General features: G+C 36.2%; 1 protein-coding gene across 3 annotated transcripts in view; it reads right to left on the reverse strand.

Moving 5' to 3' along the window:
- Positions 1–27,964, reverse strand: part of LRBA (LPS responsive beige-like anchor protein) — a 719,345-nt gene that overhangs the window by 305,394 nt on the left and 385,987 nt on the right. For all 3 annotated transcript variants that reach the window (XM_065905003.1, XM_065905001.1, XM_065905002.1), the window contains exons 38-40: positions 11,112–11,236; positions 3,165–3,311; positions 517–653 (exon numbers count right to left, since the gene is read on the reverse strand). In XM_065905003.1, coding sequence (XP_065761075.1) covers positions 517–653; positions 3,165–3,311; positions 11,112–11,236 — 409 coding nt within the window. The remainder of the gene's footprint in view (positions 1–516; positions 654–3,164; positions 3,312–11,111; positions 11,237–27,964) is intronic.

Here is a 27,964-nt window from a genome sequence, read left to right on the forward strand (position 1 = left end):
TGTAAAATCAACTACAGGTAATGGGAAACAGAGGTATCTCGCACACACAAGCCATGCTTGCATGCACGACAGAGTAGTAAGTCATGTGGACAAAGCAAGCAGAGTGATATATTGGTATTATATCCAGAAAATATAAAGGCTAAACAAAATAATTTCACTCTCAATCTCACTGAATTGTGTAGCTTAATTCACCCTGGACCCTTTGAGGCAAAATATATTTTATAGACGATATTCCCTGAGGTTCTTCCCCCACCCCAGAATGAGCTAATGATAAATGCAATTAAATGGAAATTGTTTCTGAATCTAAATGAACTTCAATAATGTAACTAGCTGGTAAGGGAATCATAAGCTAAAAGAGATAGTTGCCGTGCATACAGGCAGAAGCAATTCATCAAGAAATTCAAACTATCTCTCTCAGATTTTACTAACGCCAGTCTTACTCAACAGCAGTGCACTATCCCATCGCAAGAAAAACAAAAATTCCATAAAAATGAAACCCACTCCTCATCTTCTCACCTTGGGGTCGATTTTCTTGAAGTTAGGGTCTTCTTCATCCACCTCAAAATAGAGTTCGGAGGAGGTGACAGAAAGAGTGCCCTTTACTACAGCAGAGGGGGCGACGAGCTGAGCCACTGTGCTCAGGCTAACAGGACCTGCCAAAAGGAAAGACAAGCCGGACACGTTGGAGTGACATTTTTTCAAAAAATCAAGTGGATTCAGGCAGAAATTTCATACAATTTTTAAGTTCTCTCCTCTAGCAAACTGCCAGCCAACCCCTTTCACATTTACGAATTCTGCCCACCCCAAATCCCCCTCTGAAAATGCAAAGTTAGGGTTCTTATATTAAGAAATCTATATATAAAAGGAGGTTAATCATAACAGTAAACTACAATGCAATTATTTTACAAGGAGTCTGCAAAGCTTTGGTCTAATCTCCTGGTTAGAAGGTGACTCTGCCTAAATAAGTCCATCCACATTCCATTTAGAAAACAAGCCTCAGGCTATCAAACAACATGGAACAACAACCAGGAGCAAGGAAGACTCAATGGGTTTCGAAGGCCAGAGGTTAGCTTAGTGTTTGGCTGAGGCATGATTATAAAAAGATCACCAGCTTATTAGTGAAGTGAGAAACGTTAAACCATATTATCTGATAAACACTTTGTGCCAGGCTGACACAAAACCTCTTCCATAACAACTTTACCCCATAAAAAACTGAGAAAAATACTTCTTTTCTAAGCCTGCCCTTCCATTGTTAAATATTGTTCAATGTGTCCAAATCTAATATTAGTGTAGTTCGGGGACTCTGGGAGTAAACAGCTGGAGGGTGGATTTCCAAGTGAATGAATTTTTATTGGAATAATCAAATCTCCACAGGGCTTATCAAAGAGACAAATCAGCCTGCTACTGAAAACAATGGATTCACTACAGATAGAAGAGCATAAAGTATATTACAGCCAAACCTAAAATAAGGATTAAAAATAACGATTATACATATATATACTTATGTAATGATAGATGTAGTAAGGTTTTGAAATTCCATGTAAATTCCTCACTGGAAAAATCCTATAGGTGAAGAAAAAAGCAAGACAAGACTGGCATTTATAGTCTTGAATTAATATAGTGCCTACAAACAAGGTACACCTATTCAGGTAATCAATGGGTGAATAAGTGTTTCAAAATTCAGATGAATTGACATTTCTATCGATTGTTGGAAGGGTGTTGGTCCTTAATCTCACATCAATCTTAATGTGTGCCAGCAGGACAATAGGAGGGATGCTCTGCGGAGATCAGAGCAGGCTTTGCCCTCTATTCCCAATGTACAAATACATTGTGTTTGCAGATGGGCAGCAGAAAACTGCAGAACGGCCATGATTTCCCAAAGCTCATCCTCATAAATGGATGAAATAAGCAGCTATGTGTTCTTTTGCTGTCTCCTTTGCCCTCCATACATTAGCATGTAATCCTGAGAAGAAATAACATTTTTTCAATCATTCTCAGACATTCAATTACAGGGTAAGCAGACAGCTGCAGGAGCTGGGGCAGCCTAGGTCCTACAGAAGACCCCTGACAATTTCCACTTCATTTCTAACCCACACCACTTTATTAGTGTGGATTACTTCTTAATCCTATTGCCATTGTCAAGATTATATAATTAAACTCCCCTTTCACCTCTATTACTGTATGAATGTATTACTAGTGGCAAGAACAGAGGCAAAATAGAGGAGGAGGAAATGGGTAAGTGGATGCAAGGGAAGAGACTAGAGAAGGGCAGAGCACACCTTCCTCTCTACTCCTGCCCCAAATCCCTTCACAGTAAGCTCCAATTAATTTTATTTCACTTTACAAAGAGGTTTACGGCCATCAGAGAAGATACCATCATCTGTTTTTGCTTTTCATTATCATTCATTGCATGGTTGCAGATATGTCACTAAATGAAAGATTTTTTTCATGCCTTTTAATTTAAAATTATCAAAATAGAAGGGTATATAACTTTCATCTATGGAAGTTGTACAATCTTTCAGACTTTCCTCCTTGAGGGATAGAGTCACGGGCATTAAAGGAAAAAAGCTATTTAATGAATGACTAAAATTTCAAGCTAAACAAGAGAATTTTTCCCTTAAGGGAAGTAAAACTGAAAATCTGCAGAGTGCAAATCAAAAATTCCTACATCAGGTAAAATATGTGAATTCTGTGAAAAGCCATAGCATTCTTGAAATGGATTTGTTTTTGAGAGAGTTAAATGTATATGCAGCATGTTTCTTAAGACCTGTATATCAAAGCAAATAGCTCATCTGCCTACAAGCTTTATTTACAAAGCAAGTGCCATAATTTTACTTATAGCTCTCATTCTGTAGAGATTAGGTAAATCCCATTAGATGGGTGATGCAATTTTGCTGTTGCTGCTTTACACTTTTATTCTTTCTCAGTAAAGATTATTCATCAAAGTAAAAGATGAGTAGGTAAAGAGAATGAACAGAACAGAGTGACGGGGATACAGCATTGAAGATGCGGGGGGAAATGTTTAGAAGAACAAAAGCAGTCTTCACTTAACATAATTGTGGGTGCGTAGCTGGGAGTCCTAGCAGTCACAGCTGGAAAAGTGTGTAATTAAATGCTTCTTGGGCCAGAGCTAGCTCAAGTATGGGCACAACCACTGAATTTACCGGTGAGATTCTCTAAATCCTTCTCATCCATGGATGACAGAGTATCATCGTCACCTTCCAGGAGGGTCTCGTTTTCCAAGTTCTGATTTCCTAAAGCCTGACTCTTGATGGACTGTTTTCCTTTAGCAAGAATATCTTCATCTGCAGCTGAAATGAAAAGGAAACAAAGCTGTCCATCAACTTTGGGAAGAGTCCTGTGGCAGAGGGGCAGGGAACTGAGTTAAGGAGAGGTGGCCGAGATGGTCACTCATTTTACCCAGCATCATCCGGGGTGGGGAAAGTGACGGGGATGGCCCACACGCTCCTTCTGACAACCGTGATTCCCCAAACTTAGTCTAACGTTACCTTGAACAAGCACCCTAATCCCATTAAATCTGACCCTGGCACTGCTCACTGAACCATTTGTTTACTTATATTTAAGGCAGAAGAAGGTTCAATAACAGCACTTTTTTTTTGTTAGTAGAAAAAAATCAGAACCTAGTTTTGGAAACAATACACGCTTAACACTGAAAAAAAAGGAAGATTGATTCATTCCTGTGAATAATATTATACCCACAAACATTATGCAATGGTGGGGGAGTGGCTGTGAAGGAGAATCCAGAAATAAGAAGGGTTTAGGGCCGAGAGCTATTCGCAGCCAATGAGGATCCAGGCCAGCTTCTGAGGCCATGGCCGATGCTAATAAAGCCATAGCAGCTCCCAGAAGCTGCAGGCTCTTCCTCTCCCTCCATCCGCCCTCTTTGCTTCACACTGACCTTCCATACATTTCACCCCTGCCACAGCCCTGCTGCAGCCCTTACACAAATATCCAAGAGCAAGGCAGTGCGGAAACTACGTGGAGGCTCAAACACTACCTCCTCCATGTGTTTAAACTAAAGGGCTAAGACACCCCGGGGGCAAACATAACAGAAAGCCCGGGATGAGAGGCATCTGGGCAAGGAGCCTCACACCGCCCAAACTGGAGCATCCCGTGCAGAGCAGCGGCGCCAGGATCGCCAGAATCACAGTGCGGAGGCAGCCTGAGGGGGGAAGGAAGGAAAGGGAACAGCACCGATGAGGGAAGGAAAGAAGGGGAGGCAGAGCACCCGCAGCCATCGGCGGACCCAGCGAGAGGAGCGGCAGGGCAGCTGCAAGGAGTCCGTGCAGAAGCTCAGACCCTGTAACCCTCCAAGGCGACTCCCCTCAGTTTGAGCAGACTTCTCCTTAAGAAACATACAAAAGCAGATGCTAACGTCTGGACTGGGATTTTTTTAAAGCTCATAGTGTCACATAAGGGCAAGTTCAGACGCCTATGTGACTGGGAGACCTGAGAGGAAAAAGCACCTGCTCCTCCAGGCAGCAGCCACTGGCAGCAATCAGATGGAGAGGCTTTCTGCTCCACCGCAGTATCTGACGAGGCACAAGGCCCCAAACCCAGATACAGGACAAGGCACTCAGTCTGAAGAAACACTTATCTAGAGAATTTATTCTAGACAGTTAAACTGCATGTGTCCTAACTGGTTAACGTGAGAAAGCAAGGCTTCTTTGAGTTTAATAGGTATGGTTATGGATAATGTTAAAGATAAAAGTTTATTTTTATCATATTTATTGTGAGTTCACCATGTATAACATTTACATATAATATTTATGACACTATTTAAATGAACACAGGAGCTTTCTATTAAATAAGAAAGTCATGGGAAGAAGCTTTCTCTATTTAGTATTGATTATCCTCTATGGATAAATAAAATCTTATTTTCTCCCACACCCACATATAGCATAGTATGGTATACATATATGAAAGTCTCAATAAGTATTTGAAAAGAACTTAAAGTATATAATTAAAATGGCTCTATTTTCTTAAATACTATAAAGAAACATACCCAAAAACCACTATTTTTTTGGAAAATAGCAGTATAAGTTTTTACATCATTGTTTATATTTGCAGCATTTACATTTCCTTACCTTGAAATCACAAACATTGCTAACAACATCTTTTTCAACTTACTAACAATTTTACTAAAAATAAATTAGTCACAGAGAAACACAAGAAAAATCATCATCATCTGTATTTTGTTATGAAGTAAATTACAATAAATTAACAGTAGCCAGTCAGAGTTTTAGCACAAATTCAGTATTCTACATTCTCACTTCCTGGATGCATAATTCCTTCAAAACAGAAATAATAATGCTAAAATTAAATACACTTATCATGTGCCGAAGAGTATTCAAAAGCACTTTAGACATTTAACTCATTTAATTCTCATACACCTTCTGCTAAATTCTCCTTTTCATACGAGCAAACACACTCAGAGAGGTTTTATAACCTCCTCAAGGCAACACAGTTAATGAGAAGTAGTCAAGAATCAAATCTAGTCACTGTGGCACCAGAATCTGAGCTTCTAACCACTATGCCAGAGAAAATGAAAATAATCAATATACAAATACGAATGTATACATAATTTACTGGTTGGTTGACTAAATCTAATGTTTCCCATAATGCATTTTAAAAGATTAAGTCACAATCATAAGAAATAAGTATAGAATAAAGACATATTCATTTCCAAACCTAAATTTGATGAACATAGGCCCAACAAATCCAAAACAACTAAATTCAAGAGCTCACTCGCTACTCTCTCTGATTACTGCCATACATGGTTGCCATACCAACCTTATTTGAAAGAAGGAAAAAAAACTAATCTGAAAACATTTACAAAAACTGAAATGACTGTAAGAGTCGTCAATGGCAATATGCAATGGTTTAAAATAGCTCAGTAAATTACATTCATTTAAATGACTACTAACTATAACCTTTTATCCCAACTGAAATTTTAAAATTTTAAATATGTTTCTCATCATGCTGACAACAAATAAGACACAATAATTTCTGAATTAAATAAAATTTTATGGAAAAAATTTAAAACACTATAGCTCTACCGTACACATACAAACACCACTTTAATTTATTTATTTACTTATTTTTACAAGCTTAGATTCTGGGATTGTTCAACCTCAACTGAAAAAGCTCTTGTCATGGAAAATATGCAGCTTACTGATATTTAGAATGGTTTTCCTGTAATTAACTCCCCCTTGAGGATTTTAAGTTAGCAGCAGTAAAATTACCAACAGTACTCTAATACACACCACATGCGCTGGTGTTCAATTCTCAGTGGTCTAATAGCTTTCTACTAAAGAACTTCTTTCCCCCCTCAAAATTAGAACAAAACTGTCCCAAGCATAAAATAAAAGATAATTATCATGTTTATATGTGCTGGGAAAAGTATGTTTTTAACTTTCATTTGTCTTATACTCAATCAACCATTAAAACAAGAATCAATTATTTTAATATCTTCCGTGAGTGTATCCTACACTTGTATAAAAGTTTAATTGGATGAAGTCAAAATATACTTTTGGTTCAATTTTAAAGCTTGATTCAGATCTTTTCTAGTTAATAAAATTACTAACAAACATGATAACTGTTTAAATTTTTCATTTCACTATCAACAAACTGCCTTCACTAATCTCACTTCTTATTCTGATTTAATATTTATCCTAACCTGATAACTAAGTTGCAACTGATACATAAAACTGCAGAAATCTGTAAAAAATGTTTTATTTGAAACATGTGATTCACTGGGGCTACGAGCAATGAGCAGGCTCAGAGAAAAGCTGGTCCTCAAAATGTAAAGTTCCAGTTCTTCAGAGCTAGCTGAGTTAATTTATCTAGGTAACACAGATGAGCCAAGTAAAATTAAAATGGGGAAAGAAAATAGAAAACTGTTCTACTCATGATATACAAATCTCTTTTTAAAAGTTCAGTGACTGTTCCAGTGAACTGGAATTATCAATAGTCCTAGTATGGTACGGTAAAAGAGGTTTATACATTAAGAATTAGCCACTTTGTTAATTAAAAAAGAAAGATAATTATTGGTATAACAAAGTGACCTTAATTGTACATAAAATAAATATGAGTGTAGACTTAGTGTGATGTGTAGTGGATACCGTAACTGTTGATTCTGAACAGGACACATAAAGAATGTTTTATATTCAACTACTGTCCTAAACTAATTCTCCTTTATAGTTTATGCAATTTCCAAAGCCAATAAAATTTATTCTAGAAAAGTTACTTAAACTACAATGTATAATTAGGAGAAGAAGCCAAGTCCAACATGGATTTCTCAAAAGCTTTAGACAGAGAATCTAATGTATATTTATCCTAAAAAAGCAGCAATAATATCTGGCATTATTTGAAGATATGAGAGAATGATATGATTTGCGATCTTTACATAGTCTGTCATCCCTAGAAAATCAGATCAATTGCTTGTATCAGTAAATGTGATTACAAGACACTTGTAAAACTATGTAAAATACTCCTCATATACTTCTATTAGTATGCAAATTCTCTACAAAATAAACATGTCTTAAATGCAATAGGATTCTAGTGCTAAACTGTTTTAGTATTTGAATTAAAACCAATCTTTCCACCATTTAAAACATTTTTTAAATTCAAAACATGCCTTTGAATATAAAATTCCCATTATATTTAACAATGAATTTTAGAAGACAGTACAGCAGAGTAGTAAGAAAATCTGATGAGCCATCAGTTAACCTGAGATTTAGCTCTGTATCTACTAAGAAGGATGTTGGATTTTTGTTTCCTCAGTTTCCTTATCTGTAAAAAATAAAGTCAGATTAGACTTTAGCTTTAAGTTCTTTTCAGATCTAAAATGCTCTGATGATAAATAACTGACAAACTGGTCTCTGTGCATTAGGAGAATGTTACAAATCATTACAACTGATTTCTGATAAATTTTAAAACTACAAAATTGGAAAAAATGCCCTCAAAAAATCAAATACCCACCTCTGCTTCCTGCTGCTAGTTTTTATAAAGAATATTTAATCATAAGAGGAAGTATTCATTTTAATTTTAAAATATGACTCAGTTTCTACAAAGTTAAAGAAATCTCCCATTACAAAATGACTTTTATAAATAACCACTTTGGAGGGTCTCTCTGTGAAAAATTACCTAAAGCCCTTTTCCCCAAGCAAGTTAATGTGAACTTGGGAAGGGCAATTAAATTGTCAGAATTAAAAAATTTGTTTTTAACTAGAAGGTAGCCAGAAGTAGAGTCATGGGGCTGGTATTGATCGCCTGAACAGAGAACATCACTCTTCAGGTATTTACTCTGCCACCCTTACACCAGAGGCTTTCCTTCAAATCAAATCAATCTATAAAAAAAAGATGGCTCCTACTACTAAAATACATAGCTAATCGCCAACAGTATTTCTATTTAGATATCTTCCTTTAATAATAGTACTATAGCTTGTGATGTTTTAAGAGTCTGCATTTTCAAAATGTTCTGTCTCCTTAGTTAAATTGCAAATAAAAGTGAGAAGTCATAAAAGAGCATTAAAGTGACATACTATCCTCAGGAAAATCTATTTAATTCTTTGAATTCACCACTGAAGCACAGTGTTCATCCACAATAAATTCTGATTTCAACTGCATTTTGATCACATTAACTATGTTGTTTTGCGTACTTGATTCTTAATATATCAATATTTATTTTTATTAGCTTCCTTACTGTAATTAAGTTAGGATTAAAAAAACAGAGAGCTTTATAATTAATACAAAACTAAAATTGAACGTTAACTAAAAGATACTCTAATTAATAAAACCTCAAAAAATTAAGCTCTTTGCTTACCTAATACAGTAGCATAAATCACACAGACATCAAACAACACTATACTACAATCTATGTGCTGAGTTCCCAAACTGACTAATCGTTATTATTTAAAATTTTAAAATATACAATATTTGATTAGCTAGAGCTTTTACCTTTTTTTAAAAAAGTTATATAAAATATAACATCTTTTTAATTGGAAGCATCTACTACATAATACACATTTTGTTAGTTTTTAAAAATATATTTCAGATTTAAACATATGTTCTTAATCTTTCAGTCCTTTAAATATTAAACATTATGAAACTAGTATAAAATATTACCAAATGAAATGGAATTACATAAAATGCTAAACTTTACTTTTCTCTTAATTTAAAAATGCATAATAAAACACAGATAACATTAATATTATGTTAACCTTTCAATTACTATTTAGACTAATTGGAGTGAAATCTACTTCTAAATAGGATTCTAAGTCTTAAATGACAGTAAGTGTTGCTAACAAATATCTTCTAAAAAACATCAGACTCAGCATTAAAAAAGTTGACATAATGTTATTTGAAAAGTTAAAATTCAACAACAAAATTAAAATTTACTCATTATAAAAAATCCTATGATTCCCCAAAGTGGTTCAATGTACTATCTTTGATCAATTGATTTTAATAAGCTCTGTACAACAAATTTTAAATTCAGTTAGTGCTATTTCTTTCACAATAAAGTACTAACAGTTTGCCTATGTGCAATTTTAGAAAACAGGGCCCCCTTCCAGATAAAAAAGGAAAATTTTTCATAAAAATATTTTTATAGTCATTCACATACTTCAGAACTCACAACTGAATGCTAAATGACAATAAGAGAGATACTTATTAAATTTTAAGTGCACATGGCAACATCTTTTTGATTGAAAAGAATAAAACTGCAAAAGGCTAATTGTTTTCAGTGTGTTATTAACTAAAACAAAAAAAAAAGGCCAAAAACAAAATGAAAGAAGAAAAAAAAATATATAAAACTCTTGAAATTCATAGCACTACATAAAAAGCACTTGAACCTTAAAAGCAAAAGTGGCCTAATTAATTTTACATCTTATTTCTCCTTCTCCACCTCCTGTAGTTGAAGATGTAGGGCCCTGCGACTATTATTGCTGTAAGATCACTTTGTTATTGACTATTCTCTGTATGATCATTTATTTTAAAGGACTGATGTCACATTTGGTGTTGTATCTGATGACATATTGTGGACATTTTCTTCCAGAAATGGCTCTTTAAGGCTGAGTGCAAGAGGTTAAGCTGCCTGACTGAGGCCAAACCTAAGATCACAGACTTTTAATCTAAATTCTTAATATCCTCCTTGAATGTAATTTAACATTTATTTTGGACATTACATATTATCACTTAACCATAAGCTGCTGCATGTTAAACTAATACCCTGAAAAAGGGAAATGAGAACTATTTCTCATCTTACTAAAAACTAACTGATTTTTATTTTATAAAATAAAAAACAATTTAATATGAGTGGGTACATTTCCCCCCTTAACCAACAAAACTTAACTGGCTTTCAAAAATTACAAAACCTATGTAGAAACCCTATGATCAAAGACAGTATACTATCAAAAGTCCAAAGGACTTTTTCAGTTTTTCCAATTTGCTCATGAGGCTTCTACCTCAACTGAATCACAGTGCTATGCATTACATCAAAAAAGGAAAAATTGTTAAGTTCTGATAACAAGATGATGCAGAACAGGAACATATGAAAATAATGTCTATTCTTTTTCCAGGAGCCATCTATCACAACCATCTACAAATCAAGGCTCAGAAAGTATGGAGGCACTTGGACATTTATTACTATCTCTCCCACTTCATAATCTCATGCTAAAATACCATGATTGAGGGAAAACCATATGCACACGACAAGACCTGGAAACCTATTTGGTTTGTAAATGCTGTCTTTCTGATATTCATGGATTTAAGACAGACGTCCTGGATTAATTCACTCAAAGCTGAGTATGTCACTGAAAAGGAGAAATATTTTATCCTCCTACTCTGAAACAAAGGGTCTATGTTAAGGAGGTTTTGCATGTGTAACATAATAAATAAGTACACTTGAGACCATAATTTCACAGGACCCTACACTGACTATAAAAATTTAACTTCTGATTCTGGGGTGAAGAGCTGGGGGATATGGCACCGAGCATTTTACAGTACCTTGTAATAATGAAGGTATGCTCTTCATTACCAAGTACTGTACCTGCTGCGTGCTACTGGCAGGGAGTGGTTTGCACACTGACCATGCTCCACGGCCGTTTTTAGGGTCGCTTCAGGATGTGTCGATCCTAGAGGGTTGCGCACAAACCGTCGCCGGCGCCGCAAGTCATCCTCCCAGTGGTCCAGGCGCCAGAACTCACGAGGACGACTACAATGAAACAGAGAAGCCACATATGTTAGCAATTATCAAACAGCGTGGTAGCACTGAATTTCTGCATAAAGCTCTCCTTGTTTGCCCTGCCTTTTCTTCCCTCCCATTCCTCTTAATTCTCCCTCCACCTCACACTCCCCTTTCTGCAATCTTTAACTTAGGTATGTCCTTGAAAATAACAATATCACCTTCCAGTCTAAGGAACTCCTTTTCCTTTTTCTTGGAAGGTGAAATGAGCACTAAATACATCATTTTGAAATGAATTGCTGACAGTGTGATCAGTTTCCCCACACTCTAGTGGCATGTGCTCTGATTTCAGCCTCATTTCAGCCTCAGCAGGGCACCTTTCTCTGTGGCTGCATTTATAAGCCAGAATAGGGAAAAGGCTATTATAAATATGGTATAGCATTACCTATATTAATCAAAGTCTGTCCCCCTTCATTTTTCTTCCTAATTTGTGCCTTTTTGCACAAGGTCAGTAAATCATACCATGAATTCTTGGTCCAGAAAGTGTTAACTTTAATGAATATCTCAGTTACATGGTTATGTATGTGATAATAAAATATTACTCTGTTTAGATGTGCAGGAATTTAATTAAAATAATCTCTTAAAATATTCATTACATTTAGCCCCTGAGGCTTAGAACAACACAAGAAAATGCATTTCTTTTCCACTTACTGTTTTTAAATAAACCATTCCTATAGAGTGAAACAGCAATCTATTTTCAAGCAAATCAGATTGGATTTCTGTTTTATGTAGTCTGTTTTTATATTTAATTAAAAACTACATGGTATATGATGTGCAATAATTGCTATATCAAAAGCATACTTTTAGAAATGTATTTTTTAAAGGGTTCACTCAATTCAAGTTCCACTCTATTTTCCCCAATTATGTAGATCTTTTTACATGGCAATATATGAATGTCAACTTTCTTTTCTATTAACTAATCATGATCTAGCATGCTGAAAAATGTTTTCTAAGGAAAACACTAATATGAAGTTTTTTCAGTTACAATTAAAAAAAACTCTGCAGAATATATTTACACTAGAGATATACAACATGAAAACCTGTAGTTTCAATAATGAAATTTAAAAATTCATAATCAAAGCTTCTGCAAAAAAAATGACTAATGCAAAATAAAACTGCACTTGTATTTCATGAGCTAATAAAATTGTACCTGTCACCTTTGACAAATTAGTAGCCTTGACCAACTGACAGTCCCAAAATACCTACATAAAAGTTATCCATGTTGTGATGGTTTAAAGAGGCTACCTTTAAAAGTTCAAAATAGATTTGTAAATAAGTACTTCACCAATTAAAAATCAGCTCAGATTAATGAAAGCATAGATTAAAAAACAGGGCATTATTTAAAGAAAATATTTTTCAAAAACAATAGGAATCCTATGCTCTTCATGAGAATGCTGGGGAGACAAGGAAACAGCAAAGATTTCCTTTGTCGATTTTGTTCATGCCTAAAGAGGAGGAAATATAAAGTAATCTAAGTGGAATACAAAAATGTGTAAGAACTGTAGCCCTCGAAGAGAAAAAAATTGAAAACCTCTTTCATTCTTCTGTTATTTTGCTGTCTACCTTTCAAATGAAAAGTATTATTATGATAGCATTTAAATTTAAATAAGAAATACCTATAGAATACACATAAGCACAGAAAACAGTTGTTTGAGCTCAACTAATAAAATAAAATTCTCCTTAGGATAGTGGGGAAAGGCGGTACACAGATGGCTATGTGTATGGCTTTGATAGTCATGGAGCCTGGATAGGTACTTCATCATTCTGCCTACCTACATTTATCTGTTAAAATTATTATCAAATATCAGCCAGGATGCAGTCGTGAATCACAGGCTGCTCCTCGTCTTCAGGGGAATGATACAATGAGGGTCTATTCATCAGAGCAGCAATCGGCACAAGTAATTAGTTCCCTAGACTGAGATCTCCTACAAAGCCTATTTCAGTCAGCACCACAAACATATGACGGTGTAAAGCTAATGAAAGCTGCTAAAATTTGTTAACCTTTTCTGCCATCAATCCTTCTAATATTCTGTGCTTCAGTATTATGCAAAGGTGGTAAATTATTAATTTGTCATTCATCCATTCTTCCAAATTTTAAGTCAAATTAAACGATGTCATTCTTCTTGATAACAATTAAAATTATAAGACATGTTAAGCTGCTATTATAAAATTGTTACTAAATTAGGTAACAATAGATTCTAGTATAATATTGAGAGAGAAGTCAAATCCGATGGCTATGTGTGTGATCATTTTTGTCAAGCAGTAGAAAAACCAGAGGAATTATAAAATCATTCACAAATTTTCAAGAAACTCAAAGAAAATATCTGTAACAATAATAACCACAATTAGGAGGAAACAGAACTATAATATCTATTTTTGTGCTCTTCGACAGTAACAAATAATGGTCACAATGGTGACATTTGGCTGAAACAAAAGCACTGATGTATTAGAAATGTAGAAACTGTGCACATCGTAGAAAAAATTTTAAGGTAAGTTTTATGTAAATAAAGCTAATTATGGACTTCTGGCTTCAAATGTAGACATTCTATCAATTTAAAAATACTTTAGATATATTCAAATAAAATGAAGAAATCTATATACCTCAGCATGATAATCTTTCCACCATCCTGAAAACTACATCTCAGAATATCTTCTCAAGACAAGTAGTCTACCCCGTTACAACAATTAAAAATAGTCTGAAGACAAAAGGGAAATCATTCATTTCAGATCACAGATCCAGAATGGATTACAACAACCAGTTGGAGAGACCAACAATTTCAATACATTTTTGAAAGTCTCTCCAGATAAGGCAGAATAGAAACTTTCAAGGAATTTACTCAAAATGGAATCATTATTAGCCTCATTCGAAAAAATTAGCATTTACCATCCAATTTCTGATTGTTAAGAGTAATATATGCTCTTTGAAAAAAACGTCATATTCATTTTTTCTTTCAGATAAGGATAATTACTAGCAAGTTTAAAGTCATCTACCTAGTAAGAAACTGAGACATAAAAATTCACTGTTTTGTCCCAACTCTGCTCCTTCCAACAACAGACAGTCTCAGCATAAAGCTGTATCACTGAGAAAATGAGTCACAATTTGTCAGTTTAGAACATGACTGGGAAGGGGAATGTGTAGGTTTCAATCTCAATATGTTTTGATTATTCACATAAAGATTTCACTCTTATTTAGGAAATACTGACACTCCCTCTCCAAAATCTCCTTCTCGGGGGAAAAAGGATAAGAAACTGACAAATTTGGGAAACTGATCCAACACTTTTCTCATAAGTTTATGAACTAACTTGTTATATATTTTTGTAGTTATCACTATGGTATGGCTAGAAAAATTTAAAAGACTTCATGTACTCAGAAACAGACTGCTGACCAAATACAAGCATGGATAAGATGAGAAATCACTTATTGTGAGAATTTAGAAATATACATCTAGGTCACGATATACCTATACCTCTATATATCTGTATCTATCAAAAAAAATTACATTAGTACTACATGATGTCACATTCAAAAACCTCATCTATACCCATTTCTATGAATAATTAAAACTAAGATCCTCAGAAAAGTACTCCAATTCAGGATGTAACCCTAGGCTCTATAAGATCTAGAAATAAAGCCTTCTCTATAAAAGGTCTGGTAGTTAGGTCCCCTGTTATTACACAAGCTCCAAGTACCTTTGACTAACAGGAATATACTATATTTGAAAAGTTGTGGATGACGGTGAAAATAAATGTTCTAATGATTCTTTCTAATTATTTCTTCCCCTTTCTTTGGCCTAATCTCAAAGTCTAAGACTAAAATGACAACATAGGCCTGTCTTTTTCAAAGTATAAGCATGCATCATGCTCAGCTGCATCAGTCGTGTCTGACTCTGCAAAAGTCACCTAATTACCTTTCTGCTCTTGTAAAAACCTACACATATATGTATTTGTACAAATAGAACTTTAACATATTGCTATGAGCTACATAATATAACTCAATGCTGTTTTTATATACAGAATATGTACTTTCTATTCTACAAGAACAAAATCAGATAGACTGCCGAAATAAATCTTAGAAGGAAATACAACTCAAGCAGCAATAAATAGGCTATTTGTTCCCCTCCCAGGCCCACTGTGGACAGTGATTTGATCTACCAAAGAAAATGAATAAGGATGAGCCAGAAGAGAATCACTTGGAAAAGGAAGAAATATTAAAACAGAGTAACTAAGGGATGATCCATAATCTTCCTCTAAGAGTTGAATGGTTTACCTATAAATAATATATTACGTTCCACAAGTAAATTGCAAGACTCTAAAGTTTAGCTTTCCTCAGAGAAAGTATGGCAATCCAATCGACCAATTAACAGTGCTGAATGGATGGATACTGAAGTAGACTCCTAAAACATTGTCTAATAATGACCAACTCAACCTTGAGCCAGTAGCTAGGGATACAAAGACTATTAAGATATTTTGTCTCTGACCTTGAGAAAAGACAGATGAGAAAACAGTAAGAATTCAAAAATCACGTGTGATAGAGCAGAGCTATATTAAGTGGCACAGCCCAAAGGAGCACTGTTCTCACCAAACTCTGTGCCAACGGCATCCTGGAGTCGGGCGACGCTCGTTTTGTGCGGCTGTGTTTAAGCACCCTATGAGAAATGAGAGGGTGCTCTGAGAATACCTTATCTTCTCCCCGCTCCTTTCTTTGCTCAGGCTCCTTTTCCCTCTGCCCAAGTTAAACCTAATCTTCAGGACAGGGAACAGAATAAGCCTTTCAGATGCTATCGGTAGCAGTCACACATTTAGCATTTCCCTGATGCAGGAAAAGGTGTTCAGACCACAAATAGGTATGACTGTCAAAAAAACAGGCAAAATTCAACATTCAGAATAAAATAATCAAGAATAAAAGAGAAACACTGACATTTATTTCACTGAAGTCATTAAATTCATATTGTTCTATTAAGGTATATTATGTTCTACTATCATTCTATTACAGTAAAACAATGTTAATTACTGAAATGAGGGGTAGCTATTATAAAAATTATTCTTGTTATTATATAATCTAAATGCATTGTCACATTATTTAAATTAGTCAAATATATGCATGTTTGTGATCCCTTTGGTTGTAGGGTTATTTTTATGTAACTTGGATCTATATCAATAAATGAATTCTAGTCTTAAAAATAAAAACTGTCAAATTCAATTATATTAGAAAACTATTCCCATTTTTCATCTTTCCTATTTTCTTGTGACAATACCTGATAAATCTTGATGACCTTATCACAAGTCAGTAATAAATTCTTCTGGCCAGAAAAAAGTTCTAAATCCTAGAAAATTTTGGTATTCATATTTTGCTCTTAAGTTTGTATATTACCTATTTTTCTGGCTCCTATATCTGGCTAGCTTCTAATTCTACAGTTTTAGATTAAAAATTAACACCAGACATTAAATGGTAACATCTAAAAGAGAAGCACATAAACATTTTCAGTGCACTGTCAGTTAGAAGATAAAAGTGCTTAAGTTCTAGAAGGATTTCACTTTCTGCATAAATCTTGCTGAAATAATGTGCAGGTACTCTATGGGTTATCGTACAATATAAAAGAATGCTTTATCTCACAAACTGAAATCTACTGTGCCTTCATGCAGATAAACAGAATGTTAACTAAAACCTGTTTACCAGATACCAACTATAAATCAAATGCAAGTGATCTATGCACTATACTATCTTAATTTAAAAAAAAAAAAAGGAAAAAAAATCCCTCAGTTGTAGTAGAGGAGACACCTTTTGAAGCATAATCCTTTCTTAATTGAGGACTTACATAAAGAATTTATATTACATTGAGTCACTAGAGCATCATACGTGTTAATTAGGTAAAACTACATTTTATGCAATGATGAACTTAAGCAATGGTGCTAGTCAGCGGATTTCTGTTTGCTTTCAGAGACAACTAGAGACCCATCTTCATTAAATTTGGACATTTCAAAAGAAATACAATCTTGCAACAAAGTCAATTATTAAAAAAATAATACCAAAGTTTTCCTAGCTGTTGTTAGCCTGTTAACCATTTCTTTATTCACTCAGTATTTTTACCAGGAGTAGGTTATGAAAAATCAAAATCTAATGTTAATTGTACTACCAGTTAAGACTCTAACAACAGAGAATTGAAAAACAAATTAAAATACATGATATTACTGGATACCAGAAACCCTAAAATTCACCTCAGTAGCCACACCAATTGCACAGATCTGTTCTCTTTTCTCAAAAAAATCTTACGTGAGGGTGGGATGTTTTGAAAGAACAGCATGTATACTATCTATGGTGAAACGGACCACCAGCCCAGGTGGGATACATGAGTCAGGTGCTCGGGCCTGGTGCACTGGGAGGACCCTGAGGAGTCGGGTGGGGAGGGAGGTGGGAGGGGGGATCGGGATGGGGAATACGTGTAACTATATGGCTGATTCATGCCAATGTATGACAAAACCCACTGAAATGTTGTGAAGTGATTGGCCTCCAACTAATAAAATAATATTTAAAAAAAAAAAAAAAAAAAATTCAGCAAAAATCAGTTGAGTGCCAACTATGTACCAAATCTTGGTACCAACAAATAAACTATGCTAGATTCAGCACAGAATTTTTTACATTAGAATCATAATAAGAAATTTATCTAACATAAACAATAACATTTTAAATTAGATAACAATTACTGCATTAGGCTGCTGTATGCTAGACATCACACTCTTTTACATGCATTATCAACAAAGCCTCACTACAAGCCGTCCATGATTAAATACTGCTCTTCTCATTTTTAAGATGAAAAAGCTCAGTCTTATCCATCAGTAGTAAATCATAAGAGTCTATGGACTTCAAAGCCAATGAGCTTTTCACATGAAATTTCCTCTAGAAACTCTTTTGGATACTATTATAGCTACAATCAAAGTACTAATTGACCCCGCCTGGGAGGACTGAAGATCTCAGTAAGCTTTCAGTGAGGATCTATTTTGTAAGTTCCATGAGGACAAGGGTTTGGGTCTCCCTAATTCGCTGACCAACCAGAGTAACTGAAACAAAGCCAGCACTTAATAATTAAAGAATGAACAAGATGACTTTCTAAAAGCAATTTAAATGATGAACAGCAGTCTGCCTGGCAAAACAGAAAAGGCATTACAAACAGAAGAAACATCATGCACAAAGGCTGACATAAAAAGGCGTGTCTATCCAAGAGGGTTCGGGTAAGAAAGATCATTTCAAAGCAGCCTCAGAGTGGCAAAAACTAAGGCAGGAAACACAGGGTTAGAATCAAGATTTCAAAAGTCACCGTATGGTTAAGTAAAATAGTTACTTTTTACATATTATAGTCAACAGAGTGATAACTAAATTGTGTAAATAAAGGATTATTTATGATCAGCCTTGTATGTTATATGGCAGTAATATAAAATAAGACAGTGGGGATGGAGTGTAGAGGCTACGATTTCAGAGACATATTTGAAATGGAATAAGATTAAACGAGACATTCAATGTGGGAGGTGAGAAAAAAGGAGGTAATGAGAATAAAATTGAGGTTTGTGCCCAAAAGAGGAGTGAGGGGGGAAAGATGCTTTTTATCTAAAACGAAGCAGCTTATTAAGCAGACATGGTTGGCGAGAATAACCATATCATATATACCTAATAATATCTAGGTGTGCACAGTCGCTCAGTCATATCCGACTCTTTGCAGCCCCAGGGACTGTAGCCTGCCAGGCCCCTTTGTCCATGGAATTCTGTAGGCAAGAACACTGGAGTCGGTTGTCAGTCCCTACTTCAGGAGATCTTCCAGACACAAAGCCTGAAGCCTCCTCTCTTGCATCTCTTCATTGGCACACAGATTCTTCACCACTAGCGCCACCTGGGAAGTCTAGGTAGGCATGTCTAAAAAGTAAGCAATATAACTTGGGAACTCAGAAAAGCAGTCTGGACTAGACATATAAAATTGGGAGACTGATTAGCCTTGGAAGCCAATGGGTTTAGATACTTGTCTAACAAAAATTTATTGAGTGTTTACTATTAGCTAGGTATTGTGCTAGATCCAGTGAAAACTATATTGAAAGGACAGGAAAAAGTGAAACATAGGAAATTCCAATATTTAAAAAATTACAAAAGAGGAAAGAAATAAATAGGAAAAGAATTGCTTCTCATAATCAATAGATAATAGAAGAAGCAAAATATAATGGTGCCAAAAAAGACAAACAAGCAAAGATTCTTCAGAGCACTGAATGGCCAGCAATATTTAATTCTGATAAAAATGTCCAGAAGGACAAAGAATGGAGGGAAACTTGATTGCTTTTTGTGTTTTAAACAATTTTATAATATATAATTTATATGTTATAAAGCTCACTTGTTTACAGTGTACAGTTCAATGCTTTGTAATGTGTAGAGTTGTGCAACAATCACAATAATCTAATTTTAACATGTTTATTTCCCTCCAAAGAAATCCCATAGCCACTATTTTCCCTTCCTTGGGGATGGATAAGTACAGGATTTCACAGTATATAGGTTAGACAATATAGGGTTTGCTTTGGACTGGAGCGTCTTAAGTTTGGGTCAATCTAAAACAAATCAAATTATAAGTAATTAGTTAAAGGCATCATTGTTAGTACTGGAACTTTTCAGAGAGTCCATGAGAATGAATTTTTTCTTTAACATTTCCATTATATACAAAAGATACCAAAGAACTGAGTCTAATTTATCTTTTAAGAAAGATTCTTTAAAATCAAATTTATAACTAATTCATACTATAACATAAAGGGTAGCTAAAGTTTTAGAAAAATTTTTATTAAAAAATCATTAGTCTTTAAAATTTCTATGCAAATGGCAAAAATATTTTTGCTCCATTTCTATAAAGTAAAGATAGTCACATTAGTTGTATCATATATCAGATCTACAACTTCTACATAAGTCATTTATCATTTTGGGGCCTCCACTGCTTTAATAAAATAATTCTAATTTGTTCATTTACAAAAGTGCTATTGTGAGGAATCAAAAAATGAAGTATATGGAATTGCTTCAACATAAGTAAAATGCTATGCAAATAAATATATGGCATTATTTTCAGTTGATAATAAATTTAAGTGTCCAGATACTTCTAGATGCCATTGATTTACTTGGATAATACAATGTGCTTAAAGTCGACCAGTGACCTCAAAACTGATTAAGGAAAAAACAACAACATTAAAAATCTTTATCAGTCCTGGAAATGATTAGCTTACTTATCTTTCTCTACAGATTTACCTATCTTGCATAGTTTACACAAATGGAATTATACAGTAGGTAGAGCTCTGTGACTGACTTTCACTTAGCATAATGGTTTTATTTTCTTAATATATTTGACTATATGAGTAGTAACATCTCTTTTTAAAAATATTTATTAATATTTAAGTTACATAAATTTAAATATTCATTATATTTGTAAATATTTATTATATTGTTATACTTATTAAATTTATATTTATTTTAAATTACTAAATATTTAATCATTCAAATTAAACATTATGACTTCCCTGGTGGCTCAGACGGTAAAGCATCTGCCTACAAGGCGGGAGACCCTGGTTCGATCCCTTCGTTGGGAAGATCCCCTGGAGAAGGAAATGGCAACCCACTCCAGTACTCTTGCCTGGAAAATCCCATAGACAGAGGAGCGTAGTAGACTACAGTGCATGGGGTCGCGAAGAGTAGGACACGACCCAGTGGCTTCACTTTCACTTTCACCTAATAAATACTCATTTAGATAAATGAACGGCTCTTCCTGGCTGCGCGCAGGCTTTCTCTAGGTGTGGTGCACAGGTTTCTCACTGCGGTGCGTGTCTCGCTGCGGAGCGTGGGCCCCGGGCCACCTGGGCTTCAACAGTGGTGACACACGGGCTCAGCAGCTGCAGTATATGTGCTTAGCAGCCCCACGGCATGTGGAATCCTCCCTGACCAGAGACCAAACTGGTGTTCCTTGTATTGCAAAGCACATTCCCAACCACTGGAGCACCAAGGAAGCCCAGGAGAATGTTTCTGAGATCCAACTATGTCATGGCCAAAAGAGCACTGTATTTCCTTTTATTGCTGAAAAATATTCCGCTGCAATAATATACAAAAGTTATCGACTTTATTTAAAAATTTTTTGTCAATGAAAGGAATTAGGGAGATGTGGTGGGAATTAAAGAAGGTGAAAAACAGACAAGTATGCATGCAAGTGAAAAAGAGAAACTTCAAAGAATGAAGACAGCAAGAAGGAGGAGGCAAGACTGAACTAGAGGAAGAGAAGAGGCAGGATCCTGCAAAAGAGCACCATGGCCTTGGGAGTGAACAAAGCCATTTCCTCTGTGGCAAAAGGGACGCCTGAAAGGCTGTGCATTTTAATAAATGAGTTTAAGGCTGAAGAGAAGAAAAACTGAAGGACTAATTTCGGCCTGATTATTTCTATTTCCTCTATTAAATAGGAGGGTTTTGAGTAAAATACAGAATGAAAGGATAAAATTTTAGAGAGCTGCCTTGGGGAATGTGAAAGAAAGCTAACAAAAGGAAAGTTTGAGGATGACTGAAGTAGTTCTGAAGTCCTAGCAGAGATTGGAAACCATTCGGCTGAAGTGGTGCTAATCTGTACAACTGTGATCCTCCCCATCCCCGGCCATATTCAGCGACCTAAGAGGCAACAGTAAAAAGAGCAGTTGGCTAAATTCACTCAAGGAAGGTAAAGGAAAATGAGTAGGAAAACGATGAGAATGCCTGGGATAGGGAAGCATGATAAACCCATGATGTTCCTGGACCTCAATGAAACAAACACTTAAATGGAAGCTTATTATACATTGATTCTTCGGGATACCAAATTTACCCTGCTTTCATGTCACTGATATTGATGATAATTTGGTTTCCCAAATAATTAACCAATATATGTTTAATCAGTGTATCTTGTCCTTCTATCTGATACTGTTATGAATTTTCAACTTGTATTAAACCATGCATAGAAGAAAAGAACTGAGCCTATACTACATTTGGAGACTGTCTTCATTATTCAAGCTGTATGATCACAGTAATAAATAGTCACAGAGCTGGACAACATACACACAAAGAATAATCTGAAGCCTTAGGAAGACAGGACTTCACTCTCTTGAGAAATAAATTACTCTGAGCTTCTGGAAAGGGCATGGGAACTAAAATTTACTGACTGTTGATGATGTATCAGGCACTCTACACTAAGTATTTTATACATGATCTCATTTAATTCTCAAAACAATCCTATAAATTAGGAATATAACACCAAATTAACAGGTGAAGAATTAAAGCTCAGAAGTCAAGCCATTTAGCCACGAAGAAACAAAGCTAGACCTTCCATCTGGAACTCTTCATTACCAAGGGATTTTGGTAATGCTACTATGTCTAGTCAAGGCTATGGTTTTTTCAGTAGTCATGTATGGATGTGAGAGTTAGACTATAAAGAAAGCTGAGCGCAGAATTGATGCTTTTGAACTGTGATGTTGGAGAAGACTCTTGAGAATCTTTTGGACTGCAAGGAGATCCAACCAGTCCATTCTGAAGGAGATCAGTCCTCGGTGTTCATTGGAAGGACTGATGTTGAAGCTGAAACTCCAACACTTTGGCCATCTCATGTGAAGAGCTGACTCACTGGAAAAGATCCTAATGCTGGGAAGGATTGGGGGCAGGAGGAGAAGTGGACGACAGAGGATGAGATGGCTGGATGGTATCACCGACTCGATGGACATGGGTTTGGGTAGACTCCGGGAGTTGGTGATGGACAGGGAGGCCTGGCATGCTGTGATTTCATGGGGTCACAAAGAGTCAGACACGACTGAGCAACTGAACTGACTGACTGACTACTTCTACACTAAGATATTCATACTAGTCTCAGAAATATATTATGAGAGTTCACTGTATTGATATCCATTTTAACATCTCTTTTATGGATTAGAATGGAACCTATATTAAAAATTATAAATTACATGACTATTTGCACACATTCCAACAAAGAACAATTACAAAATATGTACTTTTTCCAGCACTAGCATCACCAAAATTGAAATAGCAAGGCTATAAGTTTGGTGGGTAGGGGAAGGGGTTATAACGCTCCGTTACTCTTTAAGGTAAGCAAAATTAAAGTAAATATTATGAGTACCGTGTAGTATAGGTCAGTATTTGTTACTAAAAAGTCTGGAATCTATTCATATTCATTGAATGTTTCTTGTAGCTCTGATCACTTGCCCCAAATGGGTAGGACATGGTTTTTAAGCATATATAGGAATCTAATCTCACAGCAAAGAACCACTACTTCGGCATCTAGGACACCCTTTTTTCTCAAACACAGGCCCTGCAGCACATTTTTGTTGCTGTTGTCCTGTAGATAGTTTATAAGTTACAGGGAGAAACGGAAAAGGCAAAGAAGTATCATCCTCCAATGTATAACATTCATATTTTTAAATAAATAATTTAAAAGCTGAAATGCATCAGCAAGCCAGCATAACCAACACTTGCCGCCTTTAATCCAAAATGCTCAGGGTGCTGTGATGTGCTAGAAATACTGGCAAAAGCAAATAACAGATTTTAACTAGCATAAAATAAAAGATATATATGCCATTCTTTGCAACCTAGATAAATTAGCAAAAGTATATGCTCCTTAACCACAGGGGAGAATGGGCTTATTAGGTTACACTTCCAGGTTTTTAAGACAGTTGGAAGCCGGTTCTTTCAGTAGTTGCTGTCATCCCCCAGAAACTTTCTAGTACTTTCAATTTTGAAGCAATTATTCACATTCGGAAGTGATTTATTTTCCTCCCTTTCTTACTGCATTTCATATTTTTTCTGGCTCTCAATAACCAGTTCTGCTTTGGCTTAATTATATTCATTTACAAACATTTTTTTCCTGAGTGTCCACTACTATTTGGAAAGCACTGATTGAGGTGCTATAAGGGGTACTCATATGAGGAACACAGGCTCTCTAATCTCAAGGCATTTACAATCTAATAAATGGGATAAAACAAGCAAAGAATTACAGGGCATAAGATTCATGCAGTAAGAAAAGTAAAAATCCAGAGCTTTGGAAATTCAGAAAAAGGAGTAAGTGATCACACATGTTTTAAAGGGATCAGGAAACATTTTAAGGAGCAAGAGATTTTTGAGAAAGACCTTTAAGAAAGGGTCAAGTTTCAGTTGATATACTAGGAAGAAGATGGCATTGTAGGCTTTTAAGAGAACATAAGCAAAGTATAGAGGTCAGAAAATTAAGTAATTTCATTTGGTTGGTCCCAGTAGGAAATGAAGTAAAAGAGAAAGGTTCTCTCCTGGTTGTAAAGGACTAGAGATGAAAAAATAACCAGTTTGTATTTCACTCATTCATTCTATTCAATTTAATCTATTTAATTCATCTATTTAGTCAACAAACACTTATTAAACACCAATGGTGCTCAAGGATCTATACCAGGCACTGGAGAGGTAAGGAGTCATTTGGTGACGGAGTCATTAACCTCAAGGACCTCACAGTCCAATGGAAGAAATGGATATATGAAGAGACAATTTTAGTACATACAAAAAGTCCTTTGAGAACACAATGGAGAGGCATTTTCCAAAGTAATAGAAGGCAACTTGGAAGGCCATAAGATGTAAATTGGGACTAAGAGTTAACAGATGCCAACCAGGAGAAGAAGAAAAGGAAAAGCATTCATTCTGAAGGAATAGCACTAGCAAAGCCAAATAAGAAAGAAAGAATTGGATACATGCCTAAGTTAAGTGTTTCCAGAACTTCTGGAGAGTCTACGGCAAGAAGTGGCCAATGAAGAGACTACAGAAACAGGCAGAAGTCAGACCACGGAGCATGATCTGAGGAGTCTGGCTCCTGGAATATGTGTGAATTTTTTTTTCCAGATTAACTATAAACAATTACAAAGGCTTTCACCCTCCAGGTACTTTTAGGGAAGCTGCCCTCCCCCGCTCAAACCAGACCTGGTGCCCACTCAGCGCACTGCAGTCTCTGAATACAGCTGCAGCCAGGGGCTCAGACCCCACTGCCACTCATGCCCTTTATGTGCTTCCACCCTAGACCCTGCAGCTCCATCCCTGGGCTTCTTTATCTGAAGCTTTGACTGTGGGTCCTCTTCAAGTACCTTTGGAGAGCGTTTTTTACCAGAGGGGGGCTTCCCAGATGGTGCAGTGAAAAAGAATTTGCCTGACAATGCAGGAGAGGAAAGAGACACAGGTTTAATCCCTGGGTTGGGAAGATCCCCTGGAGACAGAAATGGCTACCCACTCCAGTATTCTTGCCTGGAACATTCCATGGATGTTCCATGGAGAAGCCTGGTGGGCTACAGTCCATGGGGTCACAAAGATTTGGACACAGCATGAGCATGCACATTTAGAAGAGGAGAAAGGGGAAATCTTGAGGACACTTGCCCACACTTTCATTCAGTCAACTGAAGCCGTACCCTTTTGCCTTCTTGCAAACTCAGGGTCCACGAAACTGCTGAAGTCTTTTGTTCCGGGCTCCCTCAGTAGTGAGACCACCCCAGTTTCTACACTAAACTATGCTGATCTATTCTGAACCTGCTGACTGTCCCCTGGGTCAAAGTTCCAGAGAAGAAATACAGTAGAAGGAGTCCTACAGTTTTCAACTCTTATACTACTGCAGTGATTAAAGGCTTAACTCTTTTCATATTGGTTTGTCTCTTTAACCAACTACTCGAACACCTTTTAGCTCAATAATCTCTCCCTGACACCAGGCATGCCATGCTAAGGAGTTTGGGTTTTATCCTGTAGCAGTGGGGAAATACTGAAAGAGTTTTAAGTAGTCATTGTGACAGCAGGAACAAATATATAAAAAATTAGGTTAGAGGGAAGATTCATCTAAAATCAGGAAACAAGGTGTGGGGAGAGAGCAAATTGGCCAAGATGGCGAGTTCAGGCTCTGGTCCCACGTTTTGTAAACAGTGATGATGTAACAACAGCTGAGATCATCTGCAGCACTGCGCATGCACATCGCAAGGTGCTCACGTGGTCAGAAGCTACTTCGTGCTGTAACTCAAAGCACACGCTCCACCTAAGAAAGCAGTGGCATTTTACTGCTTCACGGCTGTTCCGTGGGTCAGCCACGAGAGGAGAGAACACAGCGTGCCTGTGGTTCTGGCTGCTGGGCCAGCGAGAGAGCATGTGCTGTGCTGCGTTATGCTATGACCGCTGTGTCAGCCAGAAGAGAAGAAACGTGTCTGCAGCTCCTAAGGCTCATCGTGTCCCCTTTTAGCCTCTCAGCTCATGCTTGCCTACGGGCTCAGGAAACAGTGTGAACAGCAAGACCACTGGTGTCACAAACAGGATCATCGATATATAAAAATATTATGAAAATAATTTAAACAAGATGAAGGTCTTCAACAGCAATTTTAAATCCCCTATTTTTCTGATTTAGTTTATTAATGCATTATTGAAATTGGTTTAAAATTCTCTGATACACAATGTAGGGAATAAATGAATAACACATGAAAGAAAGTTCAAGGATACATGAAAGACTGTTCAAAGTAAAGTGGGTTCCAAAGCATATGATGTACAAGGCTAATTAACACTACATGCGGTGAAAGAGGCCTAGAGCTAAAGTAGATATCAAAGTCCTGAAGCAAAGAGAAGAGATGGGAAAATCTCTTAGGAATGGTCTAGTGGGTGCGCTACATCAACCCAGCCCAGAAATGACATACATATCCTCTATTTACATTCCATGGATCTTACCAAAATGTATGCCTCTACACGGAGCAATGTAGTCACACATTGGATAGTCATTTCCCAGTAACAATCTACACATGGAGAAACAGCAAGAAATCAAGATTATTAGCTAGCCATACCTCCCACAGAGAATAAGAAGTGCCATAGGAAAAGTGAAACATGAACGAGGAATAGAAAATACCAAGAGAAGAGCAGGGGACTGTATATTCCTTAAACAGAATAAGCAGGGAAGGATTCCAAGAGAAAGGAACACTTGGGTAAAGTTATCTGAAGGAGGTGAAAGTACCTGTTATGCATATGAAGAAAATTTCAGGCAAAGACAACAGTAAATCCAAGGGCCTGAAGTAACCCAAAACCACGAAATGCAGGGAGGCCATTTTGAATGGATGAAGAGTCGTAGTATTTGCAGAGAACAGTTACCAAGAGGATGGGGAGCACATTAGAATACTTTAGGTAGGGAAGTAACGTGAGTCGCCGAGTTTCACTCTGGCTGCAGAAACAGCATCAGTATGGGTGGGAAGGTGACTATAGAAGCAGGAAGTCCTGTCTGTAGACTCTGCAATAATGCAGAAGATGGGGGTGTCAGGGAACAAATGGAAACAGTAAAAATGGTAGATAGTCATTGAATCCTGGACATATTCTGAAGGCTGAATCATGCAAAGGACACAATGACTAATCATACATTGGGCAGGAGAGGAGAGGCGGCCAAGACTTTTATCTGAGAAACTAGAGGAAAAGAATAGACTTTAACAAAGATGGAAGACAATGTGAGAATAGATTTTGGCAATTCTTTTTTCTTCTTTCGCTGCATGGCTTGTGGGATCTTAATTTCCTTACCAAGGATCAAATCCATGTCCCCTCCAGTGGAAGCAAGGAGTCCTAACCACGGGAATTCCCAAGGACAGGCTTTGATAAAGAAGGTCAGGAATTCAGATTTAAACATGTTATGTGTGATGTGCCTATTAGAA

This window comes from Muntiacus reevesi, chromosome 13, assembly GCF_963930625.1.
Source record: "Muntiacus reevesi chromosome 13, mMunRee1.1, whole genome shotgun sequence".
Classification (NCBI taxonomy): Eukaryota; Metazoa; Chordata; class Mammalia; order Artiodactyla; family Cervidae; genus Muntiacus; species Muntiacus reevesi.